Source organism: Carcharhinus amblyrhynchos, chromosome 7 (assembly GCF_965287045.1).
Source record: "Carcharhinus amblyrhynchos chromosome 7, sCarAmb.v2.hapA, whole genome shotgun sequence".
In the NCBI taxonomy this organism is placed as follows: domain Eukaryota; kingdom Metazoa; phylum Chordata; class Chondrichthyes; order Carcharhiniformes; family Carcharhinidae; genus Carcharhinus; species Carcharhinus amblyrhynchos.
Window position 1 is genome coordinate 124378340 of NC_137330.1, and position 17437 is coordinate 124395776.

The 17437-nt window shown below is 43.4% G+C and overlaps 1 protein-coding gene across 4 annotated transcripts in view; it reads right to left on the bottom strand.

Annotated features, from left to right (window-relative positions):
- ppp2r5d (protein phosphatase 2, regulatory subunit B', delta) overlaps positions 1–17437 on the bottom strand; it is a 210524-nt gene that overhangs the window by 93344 nt on the left and 99743 nt on the right. For all 4 annotated transcript variants that reach the window (XM_080193089.1, XM_080193088.1, XM_080193087.1 and 1 more), the window contains one exon: positions 7380–7579. In XM_080193089.1, coding sequence (XP_080049215.1) covers positions 7380–7579 — 200 coding nt within the window. The remainder of the gene's footprint in view (positions 1–7379; positions 7580–17437) is intronic.

Below are 17437 nucleotides of genomic sequence, written 5' to 3' on the forward strand. Positions count from 1 at the left end.
CAAAGTAGGAGGTTTTCAAGTTTAAGAAAGGATAGACAGAGAAATGTTTCTAGTTGCAAGCAAAACCAGAACTAGGGACCATACATATGAAATGTTTACTGATAAATCTAATAGGCAATTCAGAAGAAACCTCTATCTGGAAAATGTGGAATGTACTATTACTATCCCAGTTAATGTTATTACTGGACGGGAAGTTTCCAGAATTGAACCTTGGCTCAAAAGATTGCAACTTATGCTTTTTTTTAAAGAAAATGTGGAGGAAGAGTCACAAGATTGCCAAATAGCTTTTTAAACAAGTCAAAAAAAACCATGAAACCTTTGATCATAATACACTACTCCTTCACCTCCCCCCCCCCCCCCCAAACCCCCCTTATCTTCACAAACATACACATATTTCAAGGATAACACCTCATGCTGAAACCAAACAGCAGATATTAGTTCAGCTGCATTTGGAATATAGTGTTCAATGCTGGTCGCCACACTACCAGAAGAATGTGGCAGTTTTGGAGAGGTTATAGAAAAGATTTACCAGAATGTTGCCTGGTCTAGAGGGCATTAGCTGTGAAAGCAGGTTGGAGAAACTTGGTTTGTTCTCACTGGAATGACAGAGGTTGAGGTGTGACCTGATAGACATGTACAAGATTGAGAAGCATAGACAGAGTGGATAGTCAGAAGCTTTTTTCCAGGGTAGAACAGTCAATTACTGGGGGCACAGCTTTAAGATGCAAGGGACAATGTTTAAAGGAGATGTACGAGGCAGTTTTTTTTTTACACAGTAGTGAGTGCCTGGAACTCGTTGCTGTGGAAGGTAGTGGAAGTGGATATGGTAGTGACTTAAGGGATGTCTTGACAAATACATGAATAGGATGGGAATAGAGATGTGGTCCACAGAAAGATAGGGGGATTCAGTTCAGTCAGGCAATATGGTCGGTGCAGGCTTGGAGGACTGAAGTGCCTGCTCCTGTGCTGTAATTTTCTTTGTTCTTTATATCACTCAATCAATCTTCCATGGATTTCTCTTTCAAATCCTCCCAGATGATTGTCACAAGTGTCTCTAAACTCCAATCTCAGAAAGGCATGTTCAAAAATCTTTCAAACCATGCTTTCCATCAGTTGTCTTTATCAAGAATCCACCTCCAGGTTTTCCAATTACCCTTTCAAAAGAAAAGCTTCCTCTCCACTGTTTAATATTTAATATCTGCCCCCAGGTTTTCCAACTCAGCTTTAAAGATTCTTTTGTTTTGAATGCAGTTACATAAACTCCAAGATCCAACCACTGCTCCACAGTTACATTAATTAACATCTCAAACTGGAGTAAAAAAAATCACACACCTTCAACCAATTCAGGTACCTTTCTGGTTTTTCACTAGCCAACTCCTTTTCAGCTGTTTGTCTTCGCTGTTCTAGTCCCGTTTTCTCTCTACCTTTATCTTCAGGATTCTTGGAAACTTCTCATTTCTCCACTTTCCTTAATTAGCAGTCCTTTAGATTCCCGGCACTGCCTTTCTTAACCATTACTCCATTGCTTGGATTTTTTTCTAGTAAATCTCAGAGCTGCTCACCCTCTAGTCTCTTGTCATCAACTGCGATGAATTCAGTTAAAAACAATCACAAAAAGCCATCCTAAAGGTTCTCAAGCTGCTAAGCAATATCTTTTCTTCTCCGATCTTTTATTTACTTTTCATGCAGTAAACACGAGCATAATAGCAGTCTGAACTGACCAAAAATCTCTCACATGCAAACACCTTTGTCTATCATGAATGTAACTAGAGCTTTACTCTTACACAGACCACTAAATTAAATCTACTTAAATCTATACCTTATTTCTAATATTTAACAAAATAGGGTCACTTAAAACATTTGTTTTCCGGACACTAACACAAGTCGTTGAAATGAATAGCATAATTTAATTTAAGGAGCTATAAGCGCATATGAAGAAAGGAAGGAAGAAAGAGATCGACATGCTGCTTAGACAAAGAAAGGACCAAATGGTTTCCATGCTGCAAGACTCAAGAGAGCTTATGATTGAAGTTTATAAAATGCTGAAGCAATTCAAGATCGAAAGGGATGGTAGGACTAGTATATAAAATACATAGAGCCAAATTAGATACCATGAACAGATTTTCCCAGACACTCAGCACCCCCTGAAACAGCCTACCTATTCTAGATTAGAATGCAGTGATTATAATTCATCAAACAAGGAGATTGACAAAATGTGAACATTTCCAGTTATGGAGGGTAAATCACTAGTTAGCTGAAGAACTGTTTCTAATAGTCTTTGGAAAAAATGGTGTAATTTCCCAGAGATTTCTTTCAATCAGCCGTATGATCGATTGATGCCTTTCCGAACATTGCCCTAGTTCAAGGGTGAATTTGCATGGTTGGATAGGACTGGTCTGATGAAGTATTCCCACTCTTTTTCTCATTTCAACCTTTTTAGTATAAACGCCACACCTTTCACCCAGGGCAATTAGCAGGCCAGCCGAGAGGCCACAAGCAATGTGTGCACCTCTCCTCCACCCCTCCCTGCCGCAGGGTAGCTAACAGGCACAGCCATGTGTGTGTCTCTCCAACCGCCCCCCCCCCCCCGCTACCTTTCCCATTAGCTGTCAATCACTATCGCTGTAAAAAAAAGCAGGGTACAGCTATTTAAGAATTTCATATCTAAATGTATTAAAGACTGTCAACATAATTTTCAATATCACCAGGCAACATTATAACTACAAAAAACCCAACAAATTTACATAACATCTTTCACAGCCTTGTGACTCCCAAGCTGACAGGGAAAAACTGCCCTGACCTTCTTCAAATCCTAGGACTGCTCCCTAATTTGCAGGAAGCAGTCAGAAGGCTGTGCAAGCAGCACAGTGAATATAAAACTAACTTATTTCGGGGATCTGCAGCCTAGTCCGCAGGGAGCAGTCACAAGGCAGGACAAAGCATTAAGTGAGTATATTGCAAGTGAAGCTGGTAGGAAATTTGTGCCAGATTTGAAAAAGAACACCGCAAAACTAATAAATTAATTTATTATATGGATGGACAGGTGATGTGCTGTAGTTGTATGATGTAGGAGCTGACATCCCATTGCAAGCTGCGGTGACATTTACAGCAAGTGTTGGTTGCTCGAAGAACTTCAGCTCAGAATTAACGAGCTAGAGTCTTAGCTTCAGACGCTGCAGCACATCTGGGAGGGCGAGATTTACCTGCTCACTGTTTCAGGAGGTGGTCACGCCTGGTAGATTAAAGTACCTCAAATTCGGCCAGTGGTCAGGGACAGCAGGGTGTGACTGCAAGTGAGGCAAGTAGGGGGGGGATCATGAATTCCAGAACAGGGGCACCTCAGCTCTTGACCTTGTCCAACAGGTATGAGATACTTGCTCCCTGTGTGGAAGCAGAAGAGGACTGCAAGGATGAACTAGCCAACCACTGCACTGTGGTACAAGAGGCCATTCAAGGGGGGGGGAGCAAAGAAACAAGTAGGGACACTAATTTAATCTATAAACAAGTAAGGGACTCTATAATTAGGGGGAATTGATAGCATACTTGAATTGATACTGAATCCCACATAGTATTACGTAAGAGCACTCAGGTCCCATCACAAGTTGCAGTGATCACATCTGTAGCAAACGTCTTGATCAATTGGGCCAGTGGGCTGGCAAATGGCAGATGAGTTTACATAAGAACATAAGAAATAGGAGGAGTAGGCCATCTAGCCCTTTGAGCCTGCCCCACCATTCAATAAGATCATGGCTGATCTGTCGTGGCTCAGTTCCACATTCCCGCCCTCTCCCCATAACCCTTAATCCCCTCTCTTATCAAAAACCCATCAACCCGCGTCTTAAAAATATTTAGCGAGGCAGCCTCCACCACCTCAACGGGCAGAGAATTCCAGAGATTCACCACTCTGAGTGAAGAAGTTCCTCCTCAACTCTGATCTAAACTGCTCCCCCCCTTCCATATCTTGAGGCTGTGCCCCCTAGTCCTGCTATCCTAAGCGGGAAGAATCTCTCTACCTCTACCCTATCCATCCCCTTCATTATCTTATACGTCTCTATAAGATCCCCCCTCATCCTTCTAAACTCTAACGAGTACAGCCCTAGTCTATTTAGTCTCTCCTCATCTCCAGGAATACGTTGTACTCCATCTGCCAGACCCTCACCCACGCACTTAGGCTGTCTATATCCCTTTGCAGATTTTCAGCATCCTCTGCCACCCATCTAAGGGTCATCTGCAAATTTTGGCACACTACACTTGGTCCTCTATTTCATCTATGTAAATCATAAACAGTTGTGGTCCCAACACTGATCCTTGAGGCACAACACTAGTCACTGATCGGCAACCAGAAAAACACCCATTTACCCCCACTCTTTGCTTTGTTAGTTAACCAATCCTCTATCCACGCTAATACATTATCCATAATACTGTGCATGTAAAACCGGTACAGCAATTTAGTCCGCATGTTGATTTATCAAACCAGGTCGGTAAAGGCAGCCTTGAGGAGAAGTTCATAGAATGTATCTGCAATAGCTTCCTCGAACAGTATGTAATGGAATCTATGAGGGAGCAAGCTATCCTAGATCTGGTCCTGTGTAATGAGACAGAAATAATTAATGACTTCACAGTTAGGAATCCTCTTGGAAGAATCGATCACAGTATGTTGTGCTTAAACAAAGGAGACTATAAAGGAATGAGGGAGGAGTTGGCCAAGGTAGACTGGGAGCAAAAACTTTATAATTAAGGAACAATGGAGGACTTTCAAAGCAATTTTTCACAGTGCTAAGGAAGGACTGTAGGACAAGGGATAATCAGCCATGGATATAGAACATTACAGCACAGAACAGGCCCTTCGGCCCACGATGTTGCACCGACCAATTAAAAAGCAATGACCCTCTAACCTAAACCAATCCCTTTCCATCCATGTCCCCAAACTAGGCGCATTTACAACGCAGCAGGCAGGGCATTCCAATCCCTCACCACCCTCTGGGTAAAGAACCTACCTCTGACATCCGTCCTATAACTACCCCCCTTTAATTTAAAGCCATGCCCCCTCGTGCTAGCTTTCTCCATCCGAGGAAAAAGGTTATCACTGTCCACCCTATCTAAACCTCTAATCATCTTATATGTTTCAATAAGGTCCCCTCGCAGCCGCCTTCTTTCTAATGAAAACAACCTCAAATCCCTCAGTCTCTCCTCATAGGACCTCCCCTCCATACCAGGCACCATCCTGGTAAACCTCCCCTGCACCCTCTCCAATGCCTCCACATCCTTCCTATAATGTGGGGACCAGAACTGCACACAATACTCCAAGTGCGGACGCACCAGAGTTTTGTACAGTTGCAACATGACGCTGCGGCTCCTAAATTCAATCCCCCTACCAATAAACGCCAAGATACCGTATGCCTTCCTAACTACGTTATCTACTTGATTCCCAACTTTCAGGGATCTATGTACACATACACCTAGATCCCTCTCTGTTCATCCACACTATTCAGAGTCCTACCATTAGCCCTATACTCTACACATCTGTTATTCCTGCCAAAGTGAATTACCTCACACTTCTCCGCATTAAACTCCATCCGCCACCTCTTGGCCCAGCTCTGCAACTTGTCCAAGTCTCTGTGTAAACTATGACACCCCTCCTCACTATCTACCACACCTCCGACTTTGGTGTCATCAGCAAATTTACTGATCCGCCCAACTATACCCTCATCCAGATCATTTATAAAAACTACAAACAGCAGTGGCCCCAAAACAGATCCCTGAGGTACACCACTTGTAACCGAACTCCATGACGAATACTTACCATCAACCACCACCCTCTGTCTCCAATCTGCTAGCCAATTCCTGATCCAATTAACTAAATCACCCTCAATCCCATACATCTGCATTTTCTGCAGAAGCCTTCCATGGTGAACCTTATCAAACGCCTTACTAAAGTCCATATATACCACGCCAACTGCCTTACCCCCATCCACCTCTTTGGTCACTTTCTCAAAAAACTCAATAAGGTTAGTAAGGCACAACCTACCCTCTACAAAACCATACTGACTATCTCCAATCAATTCATTACTGTCTAAATAACTATAAATCCTATCCCTAATAATTTTTTCTAAAACCTTGCCCACAACAGAAGTAAGACTCACCGGTCTATAATTCCCGGGAAAGTCTCTGTTCCCCTTCTTAAACAATGGGACAACATTCGCTATCCTCCAATCTTCTGGCACTATACCTGTGACCAACGACGACCTGAAGATCAGATGATACTAAGATGAGTGGCACAGCAAAGTGTGCAGAGGACATGAAGATTTCAAAGGGATACAGATAGTCTAAGTGAGTGGGCATGGGTCTGGTAGATGGAGTACAATGTTGGTAAATGTAAGGTCATCCATTTCAGTAGGAGTAACGGCAAAATAAACTTATTTAAAATATAAAAAATTGCAGCATGCTGCTGTGCAGAGGCACCTGGATGTCCTTGTGCATAACCATAAAAAAAAAGCTTTGAGGTATAGCAGGTAATAAAGGTGGCAAATGGAATTTTGTCTTTCATTGAGAGAGAGATGGAATTTAAAAATTGGTCCAGGTGAGGCCACACCTGGAGTACTGTGTACAGTTTTGGTCTCCTTATTTGAGAAAGGGTGCACTGGCATTGGAGGGGGTGCAGAGGAGATACACTAGGTTGATACTGGAGTTGAGAGGCTTGGCTTATGAGGAGAGACTGAGTAGACTGGGGCTATACTCATTGGAATTCATAAGAATGATGGAGATCTTATAGAAACATATAAGATTAGGAAGAGAATAAATAAGATAGAAGCAGAGAGGTTGTTGCCACTGGTGGGTGGAGCCAGAACTAGAGAGCATGGCCTGAAAATATGGGGGAGATGATCTAGGACTGAGCTGAGGAAGAACTTCCTAATCCAAAGGGTTGTGAACCTGTGTAATTCCCTGCCTAGTGAAGCAGTTGAGATTACCTTGTTGAATGTTTTTAAAGGCAAAGATAGGTAGATTTTTGAACAGTAAAGGGATTAAAGGTTATGGTGAGCGGGCGGGTAAATGGAGCTCGGTGCATGAAAAGATCTCTTACTGAATGGCGGAGCAGGTTTGAGAAGCCAAATGCCTCCTCCTGCTTATGTTCTTATGGATCTTAAGCTTCCACTGGCGACTTGATTTAATGTCCCATCAAACATACATGTCCTCTACCGATGCAGAGCCCATCAATTAAATTGTGCACTCATGTTGGTGCAGAGGAACTTCAATTCTGACCAACTTGCAAGAGTGCTACCAATGAGTCTGGCTGACAGCTGAAATATTAAGCAGAACAGCCCAAAAACGTAGTTTATTCACTCTACAGCGTATACAAAACAGACATCTACATAGCATACCATAATAACAGCCTCAGGGTAAATAGCCTCTGTAATGACATCCCGATTGTGTGTTATGTACTCCACCATCTCGTTCAAACCTGCCCGTTTCACTTCTTTGTATTTGAGGTCACTGAGAGGGTCAGATACAAAATCGAAGAGGACGCAGCATTGTCGCAACTTCTGAACGAACAACTCTTCTCTTTCATGAGTCTGTGCATCTAGGAAAGGAGAAAATACACAGCAGTTTCAGAAGTGCTGCAGTTATCCAGCATAATGAATTGAAGGCATTCATTTTCTGTTTGCCTCCAGAATGTCCCAATATTGTCATTAATATTTTACTGAAGTATAATGGTAGCACATGACATTTTCATACAATTTGTATCTGAACGATTTTGAAAATCGACATCTGTACAATATCGTCATAAAAATGGAAACTAGTTTTGTAAAATACTTGAAAGATTGTACACCTACATGTATAGTAACATCATAAAGTATGAATGTACATCATGAACCTAATAAAGCAAGCAAAAGAAAACAACGTGTTCTAGAATTCATCGTTCTAAAATGAGGTTAAATAAAACATTGAAAGCTGTAATGCAAAACATTGGTGATTACTGTCATTACTAGTGGTAATGATGGGAACATTTTGAAATGATGAATTACGTATAAAGGCAATATGTTACATCACATTAAAATATATTGGCTTAAATATACTTTAATGTGATGTAACATATCACAACAAGTTTGCACTTTTTGTCAAAGCTCAAACAATGTCTGCCAAACCTGTCCTACATTAACGGCTCAAAAAAGACAGTAGGACTAGGGGGCACAGCCTCAAGATAAAGGGGAGGCGGTTTAGAACGGAGTTGAGGAGGAACTTCTTCACTCAAAGGGTGGTGAATCTCTGGAATTCTCTGCCCGTTGAAGTGGTGGAGGCTGCCTCGCTAAATATTTTTAAGAAGCGGGTTGATGGGTTCTTGATAAGAGAGGGGATTAAGGGTTATGGGGAGAGGGCGGGAAAGTGGAACTGAGCCACAACAGATCAGCCATGATCTTATTGAATGGCGGGGCAGGCTCGAAGGGCTAGATGGCCTACTCCTGCTCCTATTTCTTATATTTCACAATAAAACTAAGCAAAAATCACCAGATTGTTAAAAATACAACAGATCCAGTTACGAAAGGAACATGCCAACCTTACTCAGTCTGCCTACATGACTAATCCTTACTATGCAGTTGACTCAATGCCCTCCCAAGTGGCCCAACAAGTTCCTTGCATGTTCAGCAGGCAAGAACTTACGTCTTGCCAGTATCATTCACATCTGAGTATAACAAAAAGAAACCATTCCAATGGAACTTGGGCTCCATCCAGTAAAATCTAAATATGAAAATAACTTAAAATATTTTAGCAATTTTGAAAAACCTGAGGGTTGATAAGTCCCTTGGGCCAGATGGGATATATCCTAGGATTCTTTGGGAGGCAAGGGAGGAGACTGTAGAGCTTTTGGCTTTGATCTTTGGGTCCTCACCATCTACAGGGATAGTGCCAGAGGACTGGAGAGTGGCAAATGCTGTTCCTCTGTTCAAGAGAGGAAATAGGAATGACCCTGGTAATTATAGGCTGGTCAGTCTTACTTCAGTGGTTGGTAAGTTAATGAAAAGGTCCTGAGGGATAGGATTTATGACCATTTGGAAAGGTGCAACCTAATCCAGGATAGTCAACACGGATTCGTGAGGAGCAAGTCTTGCCTCACAAATTTGATTGAATTCTTTGAGGAAGTAACTAAGCATGTGGATGAAGGTGGAGCAATTGATGTCATATACATGGATTATAGTAAGGCGTTTGATAAGGTTTCCCATGGTCGGCTCATGAAGAGGTGTGGGATAGAGGGAAATTTGGCCAATTGGTTAAGTAATTGGCTCCCATAGAAGACAGAGGGTGGTGGAGGAGGGAAAATTTTTGGACTGGAGGTCAGTTATCAGCGGTGTACCACAGGGATCAGTGCTGGGTCCTTTGCTATTTGTGATTTTTATCAATGACTTGGAAGAGGTGGGTCAGTAAATTTGCTGATGACACCAAGATTGGTGGAGTAGTGGATGAGGTAGGGGGCTGTCGTAGGCTGCAAAGAGACATTGATAGGATACAGAGCTAGGCCGAAAAATGGCAGATGGCATTTAACCCCGATAAGTGTGAGGTGATGCATTTCGGTAGGTCAAATTTGAATGCTGATTAAAGGGTCAATGGCAGGGTTCTGAGGAATGTGGGAGGAACAGAGAGATCTTGAGGTTCATATCCACAACAATCCAACAACAATCCCACCCAGTCCCTTAACCCAACATGCTTACCCTGCTAGCCCCACTGACACCAAGCAGCAATTTAGCAAGGCCAATCCACCCAACCTGCACCTTTGGATCGTGGGAGGAAACTGGAGCACCCGGAGGAAACCCACACAAGCAGAGAGAATGCGCAAATTCCACACAGTGGCCCAAGGCCAAAATTGAACCTGGGTCCCTGGTGTTGTGAGGCAGCAGTGCTAACCACTGCCACCATGGTGCCCAAAACATGGAAGTGTATTAAAAGTTAGATTTAATAAAAATTGACATTCTGGCATTCAGTTGGGTTAACATTTAGTTCTCAATTTTGGGTGAACCAATCACAAATGCCTTGGCTTTGGATTTAACACCAGTAAATACAAAAAGAACATCTACACAAACAATCGACTTAGAAATGGGCACAAATAACCATGTGCCAGGATCAGAATGGCAAGGACATGCCTAAAGTATACCACAACACAGTGCTTACAAACCATGCAGAGTATGAATTGAGAAAGAAGAATTCTTTTAGCTGTGCCTGGGAAAAGGGAAGTGCACTAATTCTTTATTTTTTTTTTACACAGACCGGTAAATGATACAGGACAGAATAAAAGGGAAGAAAAAGTCAGGAAACAGACAATTTTAGACTTTAAAGACTTTAAACTCAAGGAAAAAGAGGCCTTCATAGGACGTGGGTGTCGTTGGCAAGGTCAGTATTCGTTACCAATCCCTAATTACCCTTGAAGTGGTGCTGGTGGTGAACTATCTTTTTGAACTGTTGCGGTTCGTGTGGGGCAGGTATATCCACAATGCTGTTAGGAAGGAAGGAATGTTGTGGAGATGCTGGCGTTGGACTGGGGTAAACACAATAAGTCTCACAACACCAGGTTACAGTCCAACAGATTTATTTGGAAGGAAGGATGAGTGTACCAGGATTTTGAATTAACAACAGTGAAGAAATGGAGTGCGGCTTCAGATTCTGGGAAATAAGAGAATGGGAGAGTGCGCAACACAAATGAGATCCAGGAAGAAGATATAGGGCATCCTAAATAGAACTGGTGCAAGATCATGTAGATGGATTTTTCTTGGTGTTCAGAGTGAAGCAATATCATTGATTTCCAATGGAGATCAAACACTGGAATTTAACCATGGTGGTGCTGTGCAGAAGTTTGAGCAGGGCAGAGAACCATTTTGGGAGCTGTTCTTCTGTAAGGTTTACTCTATTGCTTAATCCTTTGATCGGCACTGCAAGTGCTGGAAGCTACAGGGCTATGGGTCGGGTGCAAGTAGGATTAGAAAGGGCAGCTGGTACCCTCAGGCTAACATGGAAATGGGCTGCCAGTTCTCTACGGTTCTATAGTTGAGAAATGAGGTTTGAGTTGGGGGAAGCTGATTTCAACAGGAAAATCCAAATCAAAACCATGCGAGTCATTCAAAAAGGGAAAAAGACAAAGAACAATGCCAACATAGAATCACAGAATCCCTGCAGTGCAGAATGAGACCATTCAGCCCATCTAGTCTGCAATGACTCTTGACAGAGCATCTTACCCATGTCCTATCCTTGCAATCCCAGATATTTACCCTGCAAATCCCCCCAATCTAAACATCTTCACAGAATCCCTCCATGTAGAAAGAGACCATTTGACCCGAGTCTCACTGATTGAAGCTGGGTCTCTGGCACTGTGAGGCAGCAATGCTAACCATTGTGCTGCCAGCATTACACGCTCCTGTAAAAGTAAATGGTGACACCAAATTATTCAGAGAACCCTGGATGTCAAGGGACATAAGGATTGAATAAAGAAAAAAAAAAGAAGCGTACGGCAGATACAGGGGCCTGAAATCAGTGGATGCCTTAGAGGAGTACAGAAATTGCAGGGGGTACCCAAAAACAAAATTAGGAGAGCAAAGGGGCAGGAAAAAAACCCCTGGCAGACAAAAAAAAGGAAAATCCAATGGTGATTTATAAATATATTAAGAGCAAGAGGGTAACCAGGAAATGAATAGGGTACAAAGAGGTTTCACTCCAGCTATGATTCAAGTAACCCACTCAGAAGTTTTAGCAAAGAGTTTATTTCAGAACAGCACAAATTAGCATAACTTTTACCAATTACAAGGCTTAAATATGACACAGTATAACTCCTAACAGATAGTATTCTCTGCTATTCCAACTTAAATACCATCCCACAGACATACACCGTTCTTCAGACTTGGCACAGAATTGAGCATGCTCACGTGATGCTGGATTTCAGTTTTACAATACCAGTGGAGAGAAATCCCAACCAGCGGTTTCCAGAGAAAAATATCCTCAAAACAGCCAAACTCCAGAGAAGTGAACGTAATCTCTGGCAGCTTCCAAAAACAGCCACACAGAGAACAAAAACTCCAGAAACTTTTATACTCAAGTATGAAAGTTAGCAAATTATAAGAACATAAGAATTAGAGTGAAGGAGCAGAAAGAGATAAGATTTTACCTGTTAAAAACCTGTTTAAATAAGTTTAAAGCACTTTGTTCTTTGTAGAACTGTTTAAAGCATTTATTTTATTGTATTTACTGCTTTAAGAATTCTGAGGGAGTGGTTAGAAGGAGTTGTGGGCCAGCCAGCTTTAATTATCAAGTGGTCACACGGTGAAGCCTTCCATTGTTTGCTGGAGCAGATGAGTGAAGGAGCAGAGAGAGATAAGATTTTACCTGTTTAAAAACCTGTTTAAATAAGTTGAAAGCACTTTGTTCTTTGTAGAACTGTTTAAAGCATTTATTTTATTGTATTTACTGTTTTAAGAATTCTGAGGGAGTGGTTAGAAGGAGTTGTGGGCCAGCCAGCTTTAAATCAGCGCCAGGTTTAAAAGGAGGCCTGGTGTAGACAGCGGGCAGCGTCTGAGCGGGCAGCAGAGTGAGGGGGAAGCAGAGTGAGCAATTAGGGCTTAATATCAAAAGGGCTGGAGAGAAAAAGGGCCAGGTGAGTTCGTGTGGAAATTTTCAAAATTACTGCAGTGAATGCAGTTGGAGTTTAATGCGGAGAAGTGTGAGGTGATTCACTTTGGTAGGAATAACAGATGTGTTGAGTATAGGGCTAACGGGAGGACTTTGAATAGTGTGGATGAACAGAGGGAACTAGGTGTATGTGTACATAGATCCCTGAAAGTTGGGAATCAAGTAGATAAGTTTGTTAAGAAGGCATACGGTGTCTTGGCGTTTATTGGTAGGGGGATTGAATTTAGGAGTCGCAGCGTCATGTTGCAACTGTACACAACTCTGGTGCATCCGCACTTGGAGTACTGTGTGCAGTTCTGGTCCCCACATTACAGGAAGGATGTGGAGGCTTTGGAGAGGGTGCAGAGCAGGTTTACCAGAATGTTGCCTGGTATGGAGGGGAGGTCCTATGAGGAGAGACTGAGGGATTTGGGGTTGTTTTCGTTAGAAAGAAGGCGACTGCGAGGGGATCTTATTGAAACATATAAGATGATTAGAGGTTTAGATAGGGTGGACAGTGATAGCCTTTTTCCTCGGATGGACAAAGCTAGCACGAGGGGGCATGGCTTTAAATTACGGGGGGGGGGGGGGGGGGGGGGGTAGTTATAGGACGGATGTCAGGGGTAGGTTCTTTACCCAGAGGGTGGTGAGGGATTGGAATGCCCTGCCTGCTGCAGTTGTAGATGCACCTAGTTTGGGGGCGTTTAAGAGATCCGTGGATAGGTTTATGGACGAAAAGGGATTGGTTTAGATTAGTGGGTCGTTTTTTTTTTAAACTGGTCGGCGCAACTTCGTGGGCCGAAGGGCCTGTTCTGCGCTGTAATGTTCTATGAATAATGGAGGGGCATGTGATGTGTGGTTTCTGTATGATGTGGGAACTGGTGGTCACTGGGAAGGACCCTGGGGTCCATGTCTGCAGTAAATGCAGGTTGCTGGAGGAGCTCCAGCTCAAGGTAGATGAGCTGGCCTCTGAGCTACGGACGCTGAGGCTCATCAGGGGGAGAAAGGGTGCCATTGTCAATGGGGTGCAAGTAACATCCACCCTCCCTAGACTGGCCATACAATGTGGCTAGCCAATCTGGAATATTGTGTCCAATTCTGGTCAACCACACTATCAGAAGGATGTGGTGGCTTTGGAGAGAGTACAGAAAAAGTTTACCAGGATGTTGCCTGGTATAAGAACATAAGAACACAAGAAATAGGAGCAGGAGTAGGCCAACCAGCCCTTCGAGCCTGTCCCGCCATTCAATAAGATCATGGCTGATCTGACTTGGCTCAGTTCCACATTCCCGCCCTCTCCCCATAACCCTAAATCCCCTCTCTTATCAAAAACCCATCAACCCGCGTCTTAAAAATATTTAGCGAGGTAGCCTCCACCACTTCAACGGGCAGAGAATTCCAGAGATTCACCACCCTTTGAGTGAAGAAGTTCCTCCTCAACTCCGTTCTAAACCGCCCCCCCTTTATCTTGAGGCTGTGCCCCCTAGTCCTACTATCCTTTCTGAGCGGGAAGAGTCTCTCCACCTCTATCCTATCCATCCCATTCATCATCTTATACATCTCAATGAGATCTCCTCTCATTCTTCTAAACTCTAACGAGTACAAGCCTAATTTATTCAGCCTCTCCTCATAACTCAACCCCCTCAACTCCGGCATCAGCCTAGTAAACCTCCTCTGCACTCCCTCCAAGGCCAAAATATCCTTGCGTAAGTACGGCGCCCAAAACTGCACACAGTACTCCAGCTGCAGCCTCACCAATGCCCTATACAGCTGCAGCAAGACCTCCCTACTTTTATATTCAATCCCCCTCGCGATGAAGGCCAGCATCCCATTCGCCTTCCTGACCACCTGCTAGCTGGGTTTTTGCGATTCATGCACAAGGACCCCGAGGTCCCTCTGCACCGTCGCATGCTGCAGTTTTTCACCCCGTAAGTAATAGTCCTTCCTACCATTCTTCCTACCAAAGTGGACCACCTCGCACTTGCCAACATTAAATTCCATCTGCCATTTCCTGGCCCATTCGCCCAGCCTATCTAGATCCTTCTGTAGACTCTCCACACCCTCCGCACAATTTGCCTTTCCCCCAATCTTGGTGTCATCAGCAAATTTCGACACCCTACACTCGGTTCCCTCTTCCAGATCATCTATATAAATGGTAAATAGCTGAGGCCCCAGCACCGACCCCTGGGGCACTCCACTAGTCACCATCCGCCAATCCGAATAGCACCCATTGACCCCCACTCTCTGCCTCCTATTTGACAACCAGTCCTCTATCCACGCTAACACCCTACCCCCAACTCCATGCCCCCTTACCTTCTGCAATAACCTCTTGAGGTACCTTGTCAAACGCCTTCTGAAAATCAAGAAAGACCATATCCACCGGCTCTCCTTTATCCACCGCATGGTATGGAGGGTATTAGCTACCAGGAGATTGAATAAACTAATATTGTTTAGTTTAGTTAAGATTGTTAAGAAGGCATACGGTGTCTTGGCGTTTATTGGTAGGGGGATTGAATTTAGGAGTCGCAGCGTCACGATGCAACTGTACACAACTCTGGTGTGGCCGCACTTGGAGTATTGTGTGCAGTTCTGGTCCCCACATTACAGGAAGGATGTAGAGGCTTTGGAGAGGGTGCAGAGGAGGTTTACCAGGATGTTGCCTGGTATGGAGGGGAGATCCTATGAGGAGAGACTGAGAGATTTGGGGTTGTTTTCGCTGGAAAGAAGGCGGCTAAGAGGGGACCTTATTGAAACATAAGATGATTAGAGGTTTAGACAGGGTAGATAGTGATAGCCTTTTTCCTAGGATGGAGAAAGCTAGCACAAGGGGGCACGGCTTTAAATTAAGGGGGGGTAGTTATAGGACTGATGTCAGGGGTAGGTTCTTTACCCAGAGGGTGGTGAGGGACTGGAATGCCCGCCAGCTGCAGTTGTAAATGCGCCTAGTTTGGGGGCGTTTAAGAGATCTGTGGATAGGTTTATGGACGAAATGGGATTGGTTTAGATTAGTGGGTTAGTGTTTTTTTTCAAAAGCTGGTCGGCGCAACATCGTGGGCCGAAGGGCCTGTTCTGCGCTGTAATGTTCTATGTTCTCCCCAGAAAGACAGGAGAAGGGCAACCTGAAAGAACCTTATAAAATTAAGAGGGGTATAGATAGGATGAACAGTTGGAAGCTTTTTCCCAGGGCAGAAATGACAATCACAAGGGGTCACAAATTCAAGATAAGAGGGAAAGGTTCAGTAGAGATGTGCAGGGGAAGTTTGACACATGAACAGGCAGGGTATAGGGAAATACAGGTCCAGGTAGGACAATATGATTGGCACAGACTTGGTGGGCCGAAAGGCCTGTTCCTGTTTTTTGTTGTCCAGAGAGCAGCATAACACTGCTGTCTCTCTCAGCTTCAAGCCACTTCAGAAAATGAAACTAAATCTGAAGTGTTCTGTGAAAAACAGTTGGCCCTGACCACATGACATGACCTGCCTGTCATCCTGAAGTCCAGCTCTACCCAGCAATCCCAATGCACCATTAAAATCACAGAGCACTACATCAGTTCAGATTAAAATCAACGTATTATATTGTTTCCATTACAATATAAGACACTGGCTACAGACAAAATAGTATTGACAACACACTTCCTAAAAGGCACAATATCACAACAATTATCTTTAGGAAAGAGAGTAAGAATGTGGTGAAATTTGCAATGACAATAATCTCTCCCTCAATGTCAAAAAAAAACAAAGGAGACAGTCACCGACTTCAGAAAGCGTAGGGGAGGACATGTCCCTGTCTACATCAATGGGGACAAAATAGTCGAGAGCTTCAAGGTTCTAGATGTCTAGATCACCAACAACCTGTCCTGGTTAATCCAGGCCAACGTCATTAAGAAAGCACACCAGTACCTCTATTTTCTCAGGATGTTAAGTAAATTCAGCATGTCCACTATGACAGTCACCAGTTTTTACAGATGCATCACAGAAAACATCCTTTCTGGACATACAACTTGGTATGGCTCCTGCTCTGACCAAGATTGCAAGAAACTAAAAAAATTTTAGTTTCCATCACACAAACCAGCCTCACATCTATTGACAGTGTCTTGGAAAAGCAGCCAGCATAATCAGACACCCCGTGCAGTCCGGATGTAACCTCTTCCGCTTCCTTCTTTTGGGAAAAAGATACAAAAATCTGAGATCACATACCAACTGACTCAAGAACAGCTTCTTTCCTGCTACTTTTGAATGAACTAAGATATATTAAGCCGATGACTAAGATCAAATTCTGCACCCTCTCTTTTCTTTCTTCCTTATGTATTGTGTTTTGTCCATATAGCTTGCAAGAAACAATACTTTTCACTGTATCTCAACACACGTAACCAGTATTAGTAAGCATGTAGAAGACGGTGTGCCAACGAAGCAAATCCATTTGTTTCCCAACCAGAAACCATGGATGAACAGGGATATCCACTGCTAGCTGAAGTCCAGATCTGAGGCATTCAAATCAGGCGACCTGGCAAGCAGAGAGAGCTAAGATTTTACCTGTTAAAAACCTGTTTAAAATAAGTTTAAAGCACTTTACTCTTTGTAGAACTGTTTAAAGCATTTATTTATTGTATTTACTGCTTTAAGAATTCTGAGGGAGTGGTTGAAAGGCATTTGTGGACCAGCCTGCTTTAAATCAGCACCAGGTTTAAAAGGAGGCCTGGTGTAGACAGCGGGCAGCGTCTGAGCGGGCAGCGGAGTGAGTGGGAAGCAGAGTGAGTTAATAGGGCTTAATATCAAAAAGGGCTGGAAGGAAAAAG